We start from the raw sequence: 19817 nt of genomic DNA on the forward strand, positions 1-19817 counted from the left end.
TTAGTCACGTAACACTATACCAGTCTCATATGTTTTTTCACTTATATATTCTATTAATACATGCAATTATCATGTACTTTATCATGTATTATGATATCATATATTAATGTCACCATCTTAAACTATCTTGTTTCATTTATGAATATTTTGTTTCTTCAGTTAGATTGTGACACTTTCAGATAGAATTCTGAGTTAAATGCGACACAGGTCTGATACAACTGACACAACTCATCCTGTATTCTATAGTATGTATCCAGTGACAAGAGCCTTCTCTACTTTTTGTAGTATCTACAAAACCTTATGATATGGGAGATAAGATATTGAAAGAGGAATATAAGTAATGAAGATGGTACTGAATAATTACAACGCTTACCTATTATTGAACGAGATCTAAGTATAGTATAAATGAAGCCCAATTAATAACTAAGCATCTATCAGAAAGGAAGGGTAAGATGCTAAATCTGTTGGTACATCAATCAAAGAGAAGCTGAAATTATATTTCACAGTAAAAAAAAAAAAAGGTAAAAACTGAATTTAAAAAAGATTAAAAAAAAAACCAACCACAGGTAAATCACAGGTGCCTATAGTTTAGTTCCTTGACACAGAGTAGGCACTCTATGAACTGCAATCATGTCCTATTACATACTTTTATCTGGAAGTCTGCTCCAGGTATTTGTACACAACTGGATGAAATTTCTGTACCCCTGAAAACATCCTTAGGTAGCTTTTATAATTATATAGGCCTCTCTCTAAGGAGCAGACAAAAGAAATCTCAGTATCTCTGTGACATCTGACTTAGACCATGAGACTCCTAATGGTATATACTCAGTTGACTAAAGCAAAAGCAAGCACTCCCAGGGGACAGTGTTTTGAAAGCTCCATGTTTTATGATGAGTACCTAAAATACAACTTTATGTCTCAATATTTAGTTTATGACAATAATGTTAACAGAAGTACTTAGACAAAGCAAATATCTAATGTTCTGAAATACATAGTCAGAATCTAGAAAACACAAACTGGAATGTGTTATGCAGATTTAAGAGCTGTGAATATACTATATCTTTCTTAAACTGAGTCCAGCATTCCACATCAGATGATCTGAGACCACTAAAATACGGTAAAAATAAAAAAGCTTTACCATTTACAGAGTTGTAGAATACCGCTCTTGTGCTTTTCACACTGCTGGCACTGCCCACAGAGCCTCCAACATCCCACAATTCTATATAGTAGGTCTTCTCTTCTGGAGTTCCTTCTTTGTAGTCATGAACCTAACAAATCAATCCATCAGAATAATTATTATAGCCACTAAGAAAACTGGTAAGCCTCCTCATTGCAGCTTAAAGCACTGGACCTTTCCATATCAGTAGCTTGCCCTCTTACTCTGATTACCACCTCCCGTCTTTTCAGCTTCTTCTCTCTACTACTCCAACTCTAATAATAATCTCCGACCCCAAAGGTTCCTATAGTTCATTGTTCCTAACATCTTCCAAAGTTCTCCCTTCCACTTCCAAATCTTCACTTCCTTCCTAACAAAGCAAAAGTTCCACGATTTGTCATTTTTGTCACTCCACCCCACTCCCCAACATAGTATTCACCAAACAACACTTCAATCTTGATTATATCCACCTTTTCCTGTATTCCATGTCTGCAACTGAATATAATGTTCAGAAAAATATAAATTCAAGCTAACTGGATTCACTTTAAATTCCAGTCTACCTTTGAAGCTGTCCTTTAGTCAGTTCCATAGTCGATTTCTACTTTTCCTCTCCTAGATAACTATTTCACACTTACTCCTCTTTTTCAAATTTCCAATAACTCTCTCCTATCCTCAAGCACAGCTAATAAGCTTGCTTCCCCAAACAGAAGCAATCAGAAAAGAATGTCTACAACTTGCTCTTCCCTTATCTATCTACTCTCCGCATCTGTACCCATATAATCTGCTTTCCTTGCAGCTCTTATAGATAACTGCCTGTGTTCCTAAGGCCAAATCCCCTTCTTAAGCATGAAATCCCATTTCTTCTTTCTTATCAAAGAGGTAGTTCTATCAATTCTCTTTTTCATCATCATATTTTTCCTCTGTTCGATAATTCCCATCATCAAACAAACATGCCATAATTTTTCCCATCTTAAAACTTGACCTCATGTCTTCCCTGAGCTACCACACCACTTCTCTATTACTTTTTACGACAAAAGCCCTCCAAAGAGTTGTCTCTTCTCAACTGTCTCTGGTTCTTTTCTTTACATTCTGTTCTGAACCCATTCCTGTCATAACTTTTGTCCCAATCACCCCACTGAAATGTTCCTTATCAAGGTCACTAATAGTCTCCATATTGCTAAATCCAATGATCAATGAACAGTTTTAATCTTACTCTACTATCTGATAAAACGAATCATTCCTCTTTCAGTACTTTTTTCACTTAACTTATAGCATAGCATACTGTTCTGCTTTTCTTCCCACCTCACTATCTAATCCTTTTCTGTCTCCATTTGGGTTGTCCTCATCTCTCTAACCTCTAATTGTTATTAGTTCTTGAGTCTCTATCAACATCTGCTTTTTTGACAATATCCTCTAACCTTATGATTTAAAATGTCATAAATATGTCGGTGAGCTTCCCTGGTGGTTCATATGGTAAAGAATCCATCTGCAATTTACATCCATGCTGAATCAGTCCATTCTACCTCAGACTTGTCAGTCCATTCACCAGATTACAATTAGGATGTCTAAAAGGCACCTCAAATTTTAAATATTTAAAAATTATATCCCAATCTTCCTCCCAAATCCATTCTTCTCCCATTTTCTCTGCTCCAGTAAGAGGCAATTCTAGCCTTCTAGTTACTTGAAGGACCAAAAACTTAAGATTGAATTCTTAACTTAAAACTTAACTCCTCTCACACTACATATCTGATTTGTCAGCAAATCCTGTTGCTTTTGTCTTAAAAATATACTCAAGACCCATTCATTTCTCACCATCACTACTATTAACACCCTCAAAACCTCTATCTCTTTGCCTGAATTAATGTAATCATCTAACTGCTTTCCCCACTAGAGCCTCAGTGACTCACTTTCCCACCACTCTTCATTTGTTCTGCATACAGTAGCTAGAGTGATCATTTCAAAATGCAACTTAGATCATATCCCCCTTCAATTCAAAACTCTCCAGTGACTTTTACTCAGAGTAAACTCTAAAATCTCTCTCTTATGGTCTAGACTTTATAAGCATTTATTGCTTGTACCATATTATTACTCAGAAATGAAATCTGATATATGGCAACTTTATCTATTAGAGTATAGACAAGAACCAGATTATAACAGGTGGTTCAGGGGTGTACATCAGAATCTTTTAAGAATTTGTCTTTTTTAGAAATATACATGCCAACAAAGGCAAAAAAATAAACAAGTGGGACTGCATCAAATAAAAGAGCTTCTACACAGCAAAGGAAACAAGCAACGAAGTGAAAAAGCATCCTATGGAAAGGGATAAAATATTTGCAAATCATATATATCTGATAAAGGGTTAATATCCAAAACATATAAAGAAATCATACAATTCAATAGCAAAAACAACCCAATTTTAAAAATGGGCAGAGTTTTTCAAAGAAGACAAATGGTCAACGAATACCTGAAAAGTTGCTCAATATCACTAATCAGAAGGGAAATGCAAATTAAAGGTATGAGACAGCACCTCCTATCTCTTAACATGGCTGTTACCAAAAAGACAAAGAGATAACGAGTGTAGGCAAGGATGTGGAGAAAAGGGAACCTTGTGCACTGTTGATGGCAATATAAACTGGTTCAGCCACTATGGAAACAGAATTAACGTTCCTCAGAAAGTTAAAAATAGAACTACCATATAACCTAGCAATTCCACTTCTGGGTATATATCCAAAGGAAATGAAAACAGGATGCTGAAGAGATTATCTGCACTCTCACGTTCTACTGCACAACAGTCAAGACATGACAACAATTCAAGTGTCTGTTAATGGATGATGAATGAATAGAGAAGAGAGGATATAAAACTGTGGGAAGGGAATATTCTTCCATTATTCAACCATGAGAAAAAAGGAAATCCTGCCATTTGCAACAACATGGTTGGATCTTGAGGGAATTATGCTAAGTGAAATAAGCCAGACTGAGAAAAAAAAAAATACTGCATGCTATCACTTATATGTGGAATCTGAATAAAAGGCTAAACTCATAGAAACAGAAAACAGAAAAGTGTTTGCCAGGAGTTGCAGAAGTGGGGGAAATAGGGAGAATTGGGTAAAAAGGTGCAAATTTTCAGCTCTAAAGTAATAAGGTCTGAGAATATACAATGTGGTTGAGTATAGTTGGGAACACTCTACAACTGAAATATGCTAAGAGAGCAGAATGTAAATGTTCTCACCAAATAAATAATAAACATGTGATGTGATGGATGTGCTAATTAACTGGATGGGAGGAATCCTTTCACAATGTATAAGAATATAGTATATCATCACAATAAACACTTTAAATATCTTATAATTTTGTTAATTATATCTAAACAAAGCTGGAAAAAAGTCCTTAAGAAAAAAAAGAAATATACATGCCAGACTTACTGAATCAGTTACTTTTGGGTCCAGTCTTTGGCATGCATAATTTGAAAATTCTCCAAATGATTTTGCTATAACCCCTAGGAATTAAGAATCACTGATTTTATAGAAAGTTGGAACTATTTTGGTATTAGGAGGCCTAGACCATACTCCTTGACTGTTACTGATAATCCCTGATATCTTTGAGTCTCAGTTTCCTTGCTTATAAAATTAAAATGAAGAAGTTATATTATGTGTATCAAATGGTTCTGAAATAAAAAGTAAGACAGCTGAGTAGAATGAACGGGGAGATTGGGACTGACATATATACACTACTGATACTAAGTTTAACACAGATGATGAGAATCTACTGTACAGCACAGGGAACTCTACTCCGTGTTCTGTGGTGACCCAGACGGGAAGGAAATCCAAAGAGATACATGTATACATACAGCTGATTAACCCTGCTGTAGAGTAGAAATTGGGCTTCCCTGGTAGCTCAGCTGGTAAAGAATTCACCTGCGATGCAGGAGACTCCAGTTCGATTCCTGGGTTGGGAAGATTCCCTGGAAAAGGGATAGGCTACACACTCCAGTATTCTTGGGCTTCCCTGGAGGCTCAGATGGAAGACCTGAGTTTGATCCCTGGGTCAGAAAGATCACTTGGAGGAGAGCAGGCAACTCACTTCAGTATTCTTGCCTGGAGAATCCCACAGATAGAGTAACCTGGCGTGCTGCAGTTCATGGGGTCGCAAACAGTCGAAGACAACTGAGCAACTAAGAGGAGCACAGCACAGGGCAGAAACTAACAACAGTGTAAGGCAGCCATACTCCAATAAGAATCAATTCTAAAAAGAGAGCTGAGTAGTTAAAACATATGTCAAAAAATACATGTACTATATTTCACAGAATGCTTCATACTTTTTACTTATTCATATTCTCTTTTTAGATTAAATCGCTTTGTCCAAGGAAAATTTTATATAAATAAGATATTCTACAGATAGTCACAATGACATTAAGAGAAGACAATGATTAGAATGGCAACAAAGAGGAGAGGAAACACAAATGACAATAGCAAAATCACGGTAGTTGTGGACCACTGCGGATAACAGAAAGTAATTCTGTAGAATGTGATAAAAGTTATCACTATTTTGCAATTATATGGCATAAATAACAGATAATAAATGATCATGTTAAATTATCAATAAAAAGATCAAACTACATGAATTCTGTTTTGAAAGCAAGAAAATGTTTAATACATTTTATCAAGATTTCTAAGCATAACCACTGAAATGAACAATATGAGATACTATAAGGCGTTAGTTATCTGGTATCAAAAAGCTCAACCACTTTGATGAAGTTCTCTTGATCCTGCCACCTTCCCTGGCTTCAAAACCAACCAGGGCTGGTTAGGTACTCCTCCTATTTGCTCCCATAACATGCTGCACAGTTCTATCATTTCACTAACCACACTGTCATTTATCTGCCAGTATCTCTTCTATTAGATTCCTGAGCTTAAGAGCAGGAACTATATTATTCAACCTTGTAAGCCTAGAACATAGCATGATACCTAGCACATATTAGATACTTGGATATGCTTGGTTAAATCAAGGAAAAGATTCAGGATGTCTCATCCTCTAAGGTTTTATTATATTCTGTTTATTATTTTACTGAATTCCAGTGCTTCTCAAGTACAGTTCTGAGAACAAACTAAATTAGAACCAATAGGAAGGCTTATTAAAAAAAAATAATTCTTGGACAACTCCCGATGCCTCCAGGGTGGGGTTCAAAAATCTGAATTTTGAAAGATAGCTCCCTAGGTGATTCTGATACATAATTAAGTTGGACAACCATTTAAGTACATCACTTTTGTCTCTAATGGTATTTCAAATGTCTAATGTTGCCTCCCCTAAATGACTGTAACTCCTTCCATAACAGCTACCATGTAACACAGTTTCCAGGTAGCATGCCCACCGAGCCTTGCAATGTAACAAGTCTGTTAGGCAGTTCCCTTCTGGCAATACATACTCCCAAACTGGACTGACCTACTCATCTGTACTCTTCACCACAAAATACTTTCCTTAATCAAAACTTTTCATGTTTCCTTCCTTCTTCCTTTCCAAACTGCTGAATTAAACTAAGTTTAACTTACTTCAAATGTAATGAGTCCTAAGAACTTTAAATCACAGCTTGCAGCTATGACATTATATCTTTTACATGGGTGAGTGATCTCCAAGGGAAAGCGTGACATTATAACAAGTATTGCTCTTGACACAGTAAGTGGTACCTTGCTGCTATTCTAAGAGTTCAACATGATGGAGGGTAATGCCAAATTCTAAGAAATGTGTTTTATATTTAAATCAGGTCATCAGGGATCCAATACTTAGTCATGACAGACTTTACAGCTACAGAAGAAACGGTTTTTCTCAACAGGCAGCAACAGTATGTGCTGATCATCAAATGGGAAAAGGAACCATACTGTAACTTTGGTACCTCTCACTTACTCACCTCTTTACTTTTTATTGGAAACCAAATCAAGATCAAGTATAACAGGTTTTGTCTCATTTGAAGAGTTTATTCATTGTTTGTACTTTTTAAAAAGAAGAAAGAAATTTAGTAAAGAAAATGATACACACCAGGAAAGAGCAGTGTATGTTTTAAATGTTCTTTAATAAGTTTGGTTTGATATGTGTGCCTGTAAACTATTATTAAAGACAGGCAGGAAGGTAGGAGTCTTAGGAGACAGTTGGGAGAAAAGACAGAAGGATAGATAAAAGTCAACAATGTGAGTGTATCAGGGGAGCAGGAATTGAATTTACCTCATTCTTCACAGTGTCTGATACCCAGGAGGTATGCAATATATATACTGAATGAACGAATGAATGAATGAATAATATCATGAAGGTTTCTGCTAACTGTTTTGTCTTCAGCCAAGTTCATTTCCTCTATTAAAAAAAACAAAACCTTCACTTTCCCCTTCTATTCTGTACTCACTTGCTCCTTTACTTAACTTCTAAACTTTGTGAAAGATTGATTTAAACCTCTGTCTATATTTTCTCTCTGCCTACTCACATCATTTGGTTTCTGTTAACATTCCGTTGCATTTTAAAAGGTCAGCACTAACTGTCATTACCAAATGCAGTTCTCAGTCATCATCTCTATACTATTTCACACTAAAAAGCAATCCCTCCTTCATGAGTCTCGGCTCTTTTTTGCTCTTGTGGTTTTCCATCACCTTAGCTATCCCTCCTCTCTTCCTTTCTCTGAACCCGCTTTTCACCATCAACTCAGTATATATACCTCAAGGCTCTCCCTCAGCTCTTCTCTTTCTAAATTTTCCTTTCTGAAAACTTCCTCAGCTCTCATGGTTCAAGATTATCCCCATAGAGAGGATTCCGTCTCAGAATTCTCTCTTGAGCTTCAGCAAGTCAAATGCTTTCTCGGCAGCTTCAGGTGGATAGCTCATAGATCCCTCCATTCATCACGTCCAGAGCAGAATTTCCATTTCCTTCTCTTTCACCTGTAATATATATCCCCCTCCTTAAGGAACAGTCCAGCTGTCTGTTGCCCAGGCTACCCATTCAATCATTAACACTAAGTATAATTTTCTGTTCCTCACAAGCACTTCACTTTTTCTCATTAACTGCTATAACACTTATATTCTATATAAGAGCTATTCCACAGAACTTTCTGTGATGATGGAAATGTCAAATATAATAATTACCAGCAATATGTGAGTTCTGAGCACTTGAAATGTGGTTAGTTCAACTAGACAACTAAATTTTTAATTTTACTTCATTTAAATTTAAATCTTCACATGAATCTACTCATTACTATATTTAACTACACCAGAATATCTTAATACCATTCTGGAACAAAAGGTAGTACAGAGTAGTGATCAAAAGCACAGGCTCTTGAACCAGACTGTCTGCGTTGGAATTCCATCTCCATTACTTCTGGCACTGTGATCATGAACAAAGCAGTTGCTGCAGCTACTTCATGTGTCAGATAGAGTAGCTAACAGTAACTACCTTGACAGGCTGTGAGCATTAAGGGTCATGGATTAGTATATTAAATAGGTGCCTAGTCAAAGTAAGCACTAAAAAAAATGTTAGCAATCATTCAATAATACTATTATTTTAAAGATCATTTATATAAACCCTTGGCCCACCTACTAGTTCCCACCTCATATTCTTAGTGTTAAGATGACTGCCTCTAAAAAATTTTTTTCTCCCTACAGCTTGCATATTGTTATGCTGCCCAAGAGGAATTCAATAAATATTGATTGTATGCAATGTGTAAATTAGAGTTAAAAATCCCATTAAACTAGAAATGACAAGTCAATTTCCTTATTTATAGTTTGTGAAAATATTAAATTCTGTAAGTTTTATTTTCATAATTAAGCACAACCATGCATTATATTGGTCCCATTAGACTTCAGGCAGCAAAATAAGAACACAGTAATGAATGAAGAATACCACAAAATAAAACTTTTCTCCTTTTTGCCTTCAATTCAGTTATGAACATCTCTGCAGTGCATACTAAATCCAAAAAGTTAATAGTTACTGAGTACATACTTTCGATCCCTGGATTGGAAAGATCCCCTGGAGAAGGGAATGACTACCCACTCCAGTATTCTGGCCTGGAGAATTCCATGGACTGTATAATCCATGGGGTCACAAAGAGTCAGATACGACTGAGCGACTTTCATTTTCACTCACATACTTCAACATCATTAGCTTCATTCAGCACTTGAAATTAAACAATTATATTATCACCTTTACCATCTCTATTTTTAGCTGGCTGTTAACAGATGTGAAATGAGCTAAATGGGGCAACTGTTTTTAAGAGTTCTGAAGAGTGTATATTTATGGATCTGTACTGATTCTGGACATCCTCATCACAGGTTTCAATAATACAGAGGCTGTAATTGCAATATAAAAGCTGCCAGAGAAGAATGTGTTCTTCCAAGTTATCTGGGTAAAAGTCTTATTAGAGTTAATCATTCTTGCTAGGGGGAAGAACTGTTCACTTTATTATAACAACAGTCAAAATAACTTATACGTCTATCAGAACTTTCCTTAAAATTGTTTAAAAATGCCTTTTACTTATGTTGTCACTCAAGAAATGCATTTTTCTCAAAGAAGACAGATCAACCAGCCCAATTCAATGAAGAGTAATAAAAGCAAGGTCATTTTCAGCCCCACATGCTCCACTCTTCCACAGTAACACAATTCAGGCCAGCCTGGCTTTAAAGGAGTCAGTAACACACTCATTCCTGGAGAAGGAAATGGCAACCCACTCCAGTGTTCTTGCCTGGAGAATCCCAGGGACACAGGAGCCTGGTGGCTGCCATCTATGGGGTCGCACAGAGCCGGACACGACTGAAGTGACTTAGCAGCAGCAGCAACACACTCATTCCAGTAAAATCTGTCACATGGTTACATGACACCATCTTCATCTACTATAGCCTTTATTCTAGACTCCCTCTGGGTAGTTTTACATCTTCTCCAGTGTTTCCTGGAACTATGAAGGGAGTTCAAAACTCAGCAGTCTTTCATAAGCTAACTCAAGGATACTTTAATTTCACTTTCTTCAAAAGCAGAGATTTCTGAAGGAAACCTAACTGTATCCTATTTACAAGAAATACACTATAAACATAAGGGTATAGGAAACATAAGAGATAGAAGTAAAATATACCACAAAACATTAACTAAAAATAAGTTGGTTTATATAATACAGTACTATTAGCTATAGTTACTATGTTGTACATTATATCCCCAGAGCTTATTTATCTTATTATGGGAAGTTTGTACCTTTTGACTACCTTTACCCATAATAACCGTCCCCCTTTTCCACCCCTGACTCTGGCAACCATCAATCTATTCTCTGTTCCCATGAGTTTGTTTTTTTTCAGATTCCACAACTAAGTGTGCTAATACAGTGATTTTCTTTCTCTAACTTATTTCACTTAGCACAAAGCCCTCAAGGTCCATTCTTGTTATTTCAAATGGCAGAATCTTCTTCTTTTTTATGGCTGAATAATATTTCATTGCATATACATTTTATCCATTCATTCATTAATGACACTTAGATCTTAAAAATCCCCATGAAAACAAGAAAAAAAACCTGTTACTATGTGAGGTGATACATGTTAATAAAGATATTGTGGTAATAATTTCTCAATATACACATGTATCAAGTCATTATGTGCTACACCTTAAACTATTGCAAAGTCACATGTCAATTATATCTCAATAAAACTGGGGGAAAAAGTGGATTTAGCTGTTTTATTACCAGACAAAACAGACTTCAAGGTACAACATATTACTGGATACAGAGAGGATATATCACAATGATAAAATCCTTCAGGAAGTTTAAACAATCTTAAATTAGTATACATCTAGTAAAACAACCTCAAAATATATAAACAAAAAATTGGCAGAACTAAAATGAGGAATAGACAAATCCACACTTAAAGTTGGAGATTATAAAATTCTCATTCCTTAGCAACTGATGAAACAAGCAAAGAAAATCAGTTGGGATAGACAAGATTTGAACAAAAGTTTAACAAACTTGACCTAACTGATAGAGTTAGAACAATGCGTGCCAACAGTTACAAAATTGCATTCTTTTCAAGTGCAAATGAAATATTTACCAAATGGGGCATGAAGCAAATGTCATCAAATTTCAGAAAATGAAATCATATATCATGTTCTAAGCACAATGAAAGTAAGCTAGAAATCAATAATTTAAAGGTAAAAAAAATTCTCAAAGTTGGGAAATTAAGTGGTACATTTCTAAACAACCTACGAGTCAAAGAAGAAATCATAATGGAATTTAGACACTATTCTAAACTGAATGATAATGAACAAAATTTCAGAGAGGCAACTAAAGCTGTGCCTGGATAGAAAGAAATTTAGAGCCTTAGAGCTCTAAAAGGAAGCCTGAAACAAACCCAACAAAACAACTACCAAGTGCTAGAAGTTAGAAAAAAACACAGTTAATTAAACCCAAAGAAAGTATAGACATCACAGAGAAAAGAGCAGAAATTAATAAAATAGAAAACAAACATGTAGTAGATAAAATCAACAAAGCCAAAAACTGGTCCTTAATAGACTCTGGAAAGACTGACAAGGAAAATAAGAGAAAAGCCACAAATTACCCGTGTCAGCAATAAAAAAAAGAAATATTATTACAGATCCTATAGATAATGAAAGATGACAGAGGATATAAAAATAATTTTTTTGACAATTTACATGGAATAGATAAATTATTTTAAAAACATGTTACCAAAATTGATTTGGAAGAAATATAGTCATTTTCATATTTTCTTTAATGCTATTTAAAAACTTCCCACAAAGAAAACTTTAGGCCTGGAGGTTTTTAATTGTAAATTCTTCTAAACACCTAAGGAAGAAACAAAACCAAACTTACATAAAGTCTTCCAGAGAACAGACATAGAAATAAAACTTGCCAACTCATTTTACAAAACTAGTATAATCCTGATACTAAAATCCCACAAGGAGATCATAAGAAAGAATAGTGATAGGCCAATGTCTCTCATGAGTTTAGATGTAAATATTAGGGAAAAAAAAAAAGAGGGCTTCCCTGGTGGCTCAGACGGTAAAGAATCTGCCTGCAATGCAGGAGATCCAGGTTTGATCCCTGGGTCGGGAAGATCCCCAGGAGAAGGAAATGGCAATCCACTCCATTATTCTTGCCCGGGAAATCCCAGAGACAGAGGAGCCTGGCGGGTTACAGTTCATGGAGTCACCAAAAGTTAGACACGACTGAGTGACTAACACACTACATTTGAAAGAGTATCAGCAAACTGAACCCAGTAATGTTACCAAAGAATACATCAGACCAAGTTGGATTTACTCCAAGAATGCAAAGTTGGTCTCACATTTAAAGATCAATCAACATAACTTACCAAAGTTACAAAATAAAGAAGGGAAATTATGATTACCATGCAAAAGCACCCGATAAAAGCCAACACCGGTCTGTGATACAAACTCTCATTAAAATAGAAAGAGAAGGTAACTTTAATCTGATAAAGTATATCTACAAAAAGTCCTATACCAAATACCATATTTAATGGTATTACATTAAAAATTTCCTGAGACTGGGAATGAGACAAGGATGCCTGTTAGCACGGCTTCTACCTAACATCGTACTGGAAATTTAGCCAATTCAATAAGAAAAGGGGAAAAAAACCCCAAATAAGACAAAACATAAATTGCATGAGCAGACTGGGCTCTGGATGGATAAGAGGGGCAAGCAGGGCAGAAAATTGAATTTTAAGTTCAATTTCAACTTCAAATTGTAAAACCCAGACCGTAACTTCACACGCTTTCAGCTTCTCTGATCTTCCCTACAAACCTGTAGGCTAGATAAAGCAGGTATTATTTACCTTTATTTTGGAAATGACACACAAGGCTCAGAGAAGTAAACTGATTAGTCTGTCTCTCTTTAAGAAGCAAAGGCAATACGTGGACTGACCAAGGAAGTGAGAGTTCAAATTCAAGTTTCTTTTCAGTATGTCATGCTTTCTCAAGGAAAAGGAGCTCGAAAAGTCCAAAGGGAAATCATGCCCAGAACTTATTACTGGGTATACCAAACTTAAAGTTGCCACTGAACTCATTATCTAGAATTTCTTTTTCTTTCCATAGCTAAGAATCTGGGAACATGGTAGACTGAAATGACACAGACAAGTCCCTTCTGACTTCAACTCATAGAAATGCCACAAAAAATATAAATATTTTTTTTAATAAAAAAGACAAGCTCAAGAGAGAAAGAAAAAAAGGAAATTCCCTAGATGCTAGAAATGAAGACAAAAACTTTAGAATGTTAAGTGGGAGCTTACCCAGATTCAGATATAGTTTCAAGGGTTGGTCCCCAGAGACAGTGCCCAGACAAGAATAGGGATCCATTTTCCAACTTTCAAGGCGAGAGTATATGTGGATGAGTGACAAAGAACAGATTCCCTTCTTGAAATGCGGACCCTTCATGAGCAGCCCAGTCAGTGAAAGAGAGTAAGAAAAACAGTTCACTGGATCAGGAAAGCAGGATAAACTTTCTGTCAGGGACCTTGTACAGAGCTGATGAAAGATCTACAAAAAATGGACACCACAACTGGATACTGGGGGACTTTACATTATTAAGATGGCATGGACATTTCAACCCAAGAAATTACAGGGACCACTGAAATCTCGGGAGCTCTGCAGCAACCGGAATAAAAAGACATGGTACAGTCAAAACACAAAATATGACTTCAAAAGGGAAGTGGGAAAAAAAATTCTGTTTGAAGATGTGGTCTTCTTCAAAGAGTTACAAACCATACAGGAGGTACATTTTCATGAGGCCGAGTCAGCATATACAGCAAGTAGGAGATCTGCCATCCACCCAGAAAAAAGAATAGAACAATCCAAAGAAACCATGAAATATTATGTTGAAAACGATTAAAATAAAAAAACCTAATGAAAGATCAGAATATTTTGAAAAATTTTGACTTTTGAAAAAGAACCAAAAGGAACAACTAGAAATTAAAAATTACACTTACTGAAATCAAAAAATTGAGTGAATTTATTAAAAAATGGATTAGACATAGTTGAAGAGATTCTTAGTTAACTGGAAAGTGAATATGAGTACATTATCCAGAATGCACCACAGAAAAATAAACAATAGAAAACATGAAAGTGCAATTAAAATATGTGAGGACAAACATCCAACAGAAGTTCAAAAGGAGAAGATAGAGGGAATAAGGCAAGGCAAACAGATAACGGCTAAAAATTTTGAAAAATGAAGATAGACATGAGGTGTACAACTTCTGATCAAGATGACTAAAAACTAACCTACCCCCAGATATAGGTCATCAAAACTACAGAACATCAAAGATTAAGAAAAAAATTTTTTTCTAAAGCAACTAGAAAGAAGAAATTATCTTTAAAAGGAATACTTAGGCTGAAAGATTTCTAATCTTCAGCAATATACATCACAGACTATGGAATAACAGGTGCAAAGAACTGAAGGAAAATATAATAGCTGTCAATCAGGCAAACTACTATTCCCTCCTCATTTATTTCTTAACTCAATGGAGGAAGGTGTGCCAATATAAGAGGGGCTTGGACAGGACTAGCTGGAATTAGCAAGACCGAAATATCTGGGAAGGTAGTTAATTCAGTGGAAACAGCACTTGTGTTTCCTAAATGTCATGTGGAACAGATGACCTAGACATAAGACTCCAGAAGCTTTTGCCTTTACACTGTATTTCTAGCCAAAGTTGGCTATCTTAGTGGTAAAGGCTTAAGCAGAATTATTTATGGAGCACATTAAGTGAACTCTAGATATATACAGCATAGTAATTAAAAGTGAAGTCTCTGGAATCAGAATAATGAGAATCAAATCTTGACTCTGCTTCTTACGAACTGAATGAATTTAATCAAGTTACTTTACTTCTCTGTGCCTTGATTTTGATAGCTATATCTCACAGTTTAAAAAAGACTAAATAAGCAAAGATATGTAAAACATTGGGCATAGTATCCAGAACACAGTAGGTATTTAATAAAGGCTAGTTATTCTTATTATTTATTTCTGACTACAGGGCTGTAATCTGGCCACAAGTTTGAAGAGGTTATCTTTAATCTGACACTGAAAAACTAAAATAGAAGAAACACATACTCTGACATCTACTGAGCAGCCCACAGTCCACGATGGATTTCCCAGCACTTGATTCTGGCACAGGAGATGAACTAAGGAAGATTTCCCAACACCTGTAAAAGATACAAGCACTCTAGTCATATAAAAGATATGCTAAAAAGACTGAGAATAAGCAGTAATGACGTTACGCAAAGCATGGTTGTTTAAAGGGTGTTCAAGATGCGTCTAGTCAAGGCTATGGTTTTTCCAGTAGTCACGTATGGATGTGAGAGTTGGACTATAAAGAAAGCTGAGAGCAGAAGAATTGATGCTTTTGAACTGTGGTGTTGGAGAAGACTCTTGAGAGTCCCTTGGACTGCAAGGAGATCCAACCAGTCCATCCTAAAGGAGATCAGTCCTGGGTGTTCATTGGAGGGACTGATGTTGAAGCTGAAACTCCAATACTTTGGCCACCTGATGCAGAGAGCTGACTCATTTGAAAAGACCCTGATGCTGGGAAAGATTGAGGGCAGGAGGAGAAGGGGACGATAGAGGATGAGATGGTTGGACGGCATCACTAACACAATAGACATGGGTTTGGGTGGACTCTGGGAGTTGGTGATGGACAGGGAGGCCTGGCGTACTGTGGTTCATGGGGTTGCAAAGAGTCAGACACGACTGAGTGACTGAACTGAACCGAACAGAACATACCAATGATTTAATAAGCTTCACTGATAGAGAAGATGGTTAAGGATACTGGTTCTCTCAAATTTAGTATCAGCATCCTCTGAAGGACTTGCTAAACAACATAGAATGCTGGGTCCTGTCGACACCCAGAGCTTCCAATTCAGCAGGTGTGTCATGGGAGCCAAAGATTTGCACTTCTAACAAATTCCCAGGTAATGTTGATGCTACTGATCCAGGGAACTCACTTTGAGATCTATTCATCCAGGGCAATTTCAAATTAACTAATCTTTTTCCTTTGGAATGATTTCATCTATTCAGCTTATTTTAGAACTGTACTCTTAAACTTTAGAGGTAATCTCCTCTATACTGACCACCAATGCAGAGGTCCCTTTCACAGATCCTGTTAGTTGCTCTTTTGGAATGGGCTTTGAACACTGTCAGTGACAGGGATTCACCACTTCACAAATTCATATTTCGATACTTCAGTTCTCCCATACAGTGATCTTTGGAAAGCTGTCAACTACTTGGCCTAGACTTATCTTTTGGAAAAGGAGAACAACTTTTCTCCACCTACATTATGGCCCTTTTTCTTTATAGGCAGCAGTTTTCTTTTTATTGAAGTATAGTTGATGTACAATATTATGTTGGTTTCAGGTATACAACATTTAAATACATTATAAAATGATCACCACAGTAAGTCTGGTAACCCTCTGTCCCCATACAAAGCTATTACAGTACCATTTGTGATATTCCCTATGCTGTACGATATATCCCTGTAACTTATTTATAACTGGAAGTTTGTAACTCAATTCCCTGCACCTATTTCACCCCTTTCCCCACAGCTCCTTTCTAGCAAACACCAGTTTGTTCTCAGTATTTGAGCCTGTTTTCATTTTGTTTGATTTTTAGATTCTTTTATACATATAAGTGAGATCATACAGTTTGTCTTTCTCTGTTTGACTTATTTCACTGAGTATAATACGTTCCAGATCCATTCATGTCGTCATAAATGGCAAGATCTTGGCTACTGTCAATAATGCTGCAATGAACATAGGGGTGGATACCTCTTTTCAAATTCGTGTTTTTGTTTTCTTCAGGTAAATACCCAGAAGTAGTTGCTGGATCATATGGCAACTATTTTTAATTTCATGAGGAGCTTCCATAGTTTTCCACAGTGGCTATACCAATTTACAATTACATCACGAGTACATGAGGTTCTCTTCTATCCACATCCTGGATAACACTTGTCATTTGTTGCCTTTTTGAGAATAGCCATTCTGACAGGTGTAAGACAATATTTCGTGGTTTTGATTTGCATTTCCCTGATGATGAGAGATGCTGAGCATATTTTCATGTGTATGTTTTCTTTGGAAAAATGTCTATTAAGATACTCTGCATATTTTTAAAAATTAATTATTTTTTGATATTGAGTTGTGCAAGTTCTTTACATATTTTGGATATCCCCTTTTGGGATATGTCATTTGCAAATATCTTCTCCCATTAATAGGACAGTATTTTCTTTTATTATAGATCTCCTGGGTTTAGGATAATATAGTTACTAATGTTAGGGCTAGTATTTAGAGATCTGTAGGAAGAGGAAAGGGAATGAACTATCCCATGTACGTTTCTTTGCAGGGTTACTCATTCAATTAACACATTTCAGGATGCTATTATAACAAGCACATTTGGTAAGTCTTCATGCATCACTAGTTGTTATAAAAGATAAAATACCTCTTTGTGTGCCTTATTGTGTGTGGACCTATCACTTTTTATTATGTTTTATTTTCAGACTATGTAGAAAGTATAGAAAAAAGAAGAAAGAAGTCACCTGAAGAACACTACTGTCAGCATGCAGATTTAATATTATAAGCAGAGTTTTTCTATAAGAAGATTGTTATTGTGAATATATACATGTGCGTGTGTGCTCAGTCCCTCAGTTATGTCCGACTCTTTGCAACCCCATGGACTGTAGCCCACCAGGCTTCTCTGTCCATAGGATTTTACAGGCAAGAATACTGGAGTGGGCTGCCGTTCCCTTCTCCAGGGGATCTTCCCAACCCAGGGATGGAACCCAGTCTATTGCATCTCCTGCACTGTCAGGCAGATTCTTTTACCACTAGCGCCACCTGGGAAGCACCCTGGTATCTTAGACGGTAAAGAATGCGCCTGCAATGCAGGAGACCCAGGACAGATCCCTGGGTCGGGAAGATCCCCTGGAGAAGGGAATGGCTACCTACTCCAGTATTCTTGCCTGGAGAATCCCACAGACAGAGAAGCCTGGAGGGCTATAGTCCATGGGCTTGCAAAGAGTAGGACTGAGTGATGCAATGCAGGTACTTAAAAAAAAAGCCTTTGCTTACACAGCTGGTTTTGTCTGAAATATTCTACCCAGCCTCTCCTTCTATTTCCGCTCTCCCATAGGCCTTGTGAACTAATCTTTCAAGACTCAGCATCATTCTAGATAAAAAGTCTTTCCATATTCCATACAGGCAGAACTGAGCACATCATTCATCATCCTCTGCAACTTTCCTGCACACTCTCCCACAGAGCACGTAAACACACTATTATATCTGCTCATTTAGATTTTACTACTGCTGCTTAATTTTAAGTTCTTTGAGGCCTGGGGCTGGGTTTTACTCATTTTTTTATTTCTAGTACAAAGAATAGGGTCTCAAATAGTACTTATTTATTGGCTAAAAATTTCCATGTTCTTACAGAATCTTCAGAAACATTTTTAATGTCTCCAAGTTCAGAGAGTAGACATAATGATTTATTTAAACATTTTCTCATTATTAGATATTAGGGTGCTTTGAACTTTTCACTATACTAAGAAAAGGTCTGTTTAAACTTTTGTTTAAAATTAAAATTATTTTGTTAGTATACCTTCCCAGAAATGAAATTAATATGTAAAAGGAAATCAACATTTAAAGTTCTTGTTATACACTGACAATTTGTATCTGGTTACTCTGTCACCAGCCATATACACAAGCCTGCAGGTCTTACTGCACCTCAACAGTGTGCAGTTGCTTTTTCATCTTTGTTAGTTTATAAGAGGAAAAAAAGAGACATTTTTGTTTTAGTCTGCATTTGTTTACCTTCTGGTAAAGATACACATTATGATCATTTTTGCAAGCCAGTTGCTTTTCCTCTCTTATTAATTATCTATTGATGTGCTCTACCCATTTATCTACTGGGTTCTAGTGACCTCTTCATATACTAGATGCTCATGTAATTGAACCAAACGTATTCTCAGATTTCCCTTTCATTTATTACTTTTATATACAAGCGAGTAAGACTTTTGAATACTCAAATTGAGCTTTGTCTTTTATTCATTGCATTGCATCTGCCATCTATTGCCTTTAGGGCATATTGTTGATTTTTGTGTTTGCAAGTAGGCTTGTTTATGTTGGAGGCACATAGCTAGGCATTTAGTTATCAGCTTGATACAAGGCTTGAATTTCAAGTTAAGTTTAATTCTGTCAGAGTAAACATTTCTATGCAATAATATTGTATAGCTCTCCATGAATTAACTTTTGGGTGTTTTGGGTGACAAGAGTTAGAACTTTACATAGTAAGAACAACTTGAGTACCAAGAATAGTGGCTAACTTTAAGAACTTAAGGAGGTTCTAATTCTATGTTTTCATCAATAGAACTAGTTTAGATCAAAAGAATGCACTTGATTTGCTGGGTAAAAAAGTTCAATATAATCAAATAAATGCCAGGGCCAAACAGAGTTGGTAATGTGTTAAGATCATTCCTTATACCAAAGGATCAAAGAGAAAAGAGTATGTGCATGTTAGATTTTCAGGACTCCTTACTCAATTATCAAGTAACTCTATGGGATACAAACAGATTTCTAAATCCAAAGTCATTCCTTTGTATATTTGCGAAACCCTCAAAATTTCACAGGGAAAAATAAGCCTTTATTCAAAAGTAAA

General features: G+C 36.1%; 1 protein-coding gene across 1 annotated transcript in view; it reads right to left on the bottom strand.

Annotated features, from left to right (window-relative positions):
* Positions 1–19817, bottom strand: part of RABL3 (RAB, member of RAS oncogene family like 3) — a 37529-nt gene that overhangs the window by 15368 nt on the left and 2344 nt on the right. The window contains exons 2-3 of the mRNA XM_065943062.1: positions 15234–15325; positions 1139–1268 (exon numbers count right to left, since the gene is read on the bottom strand). Of these exons, the coding sequence (XP_065799134.1) occupies positions 1139–1268; positions 15234–15325 (222 nt within the window). The remainder of the gene's footprint in view (positions 1–1138; positions 1269–15233; positions 15326–19817) is intronic.

Source organism: Muntiacus reevesi, chromosome 8 (assembly GCF_963930625.1).
Source record: "Muntiacus reevesi chromosome 8, mMunRee1.1, whole genome shotgun sequence".
NCBI lineage: Eukaryota > Metazoa > Chordata > Mammalia > Artiodactyla > Cervidae > Muntiacus > Muntiacus reevesi.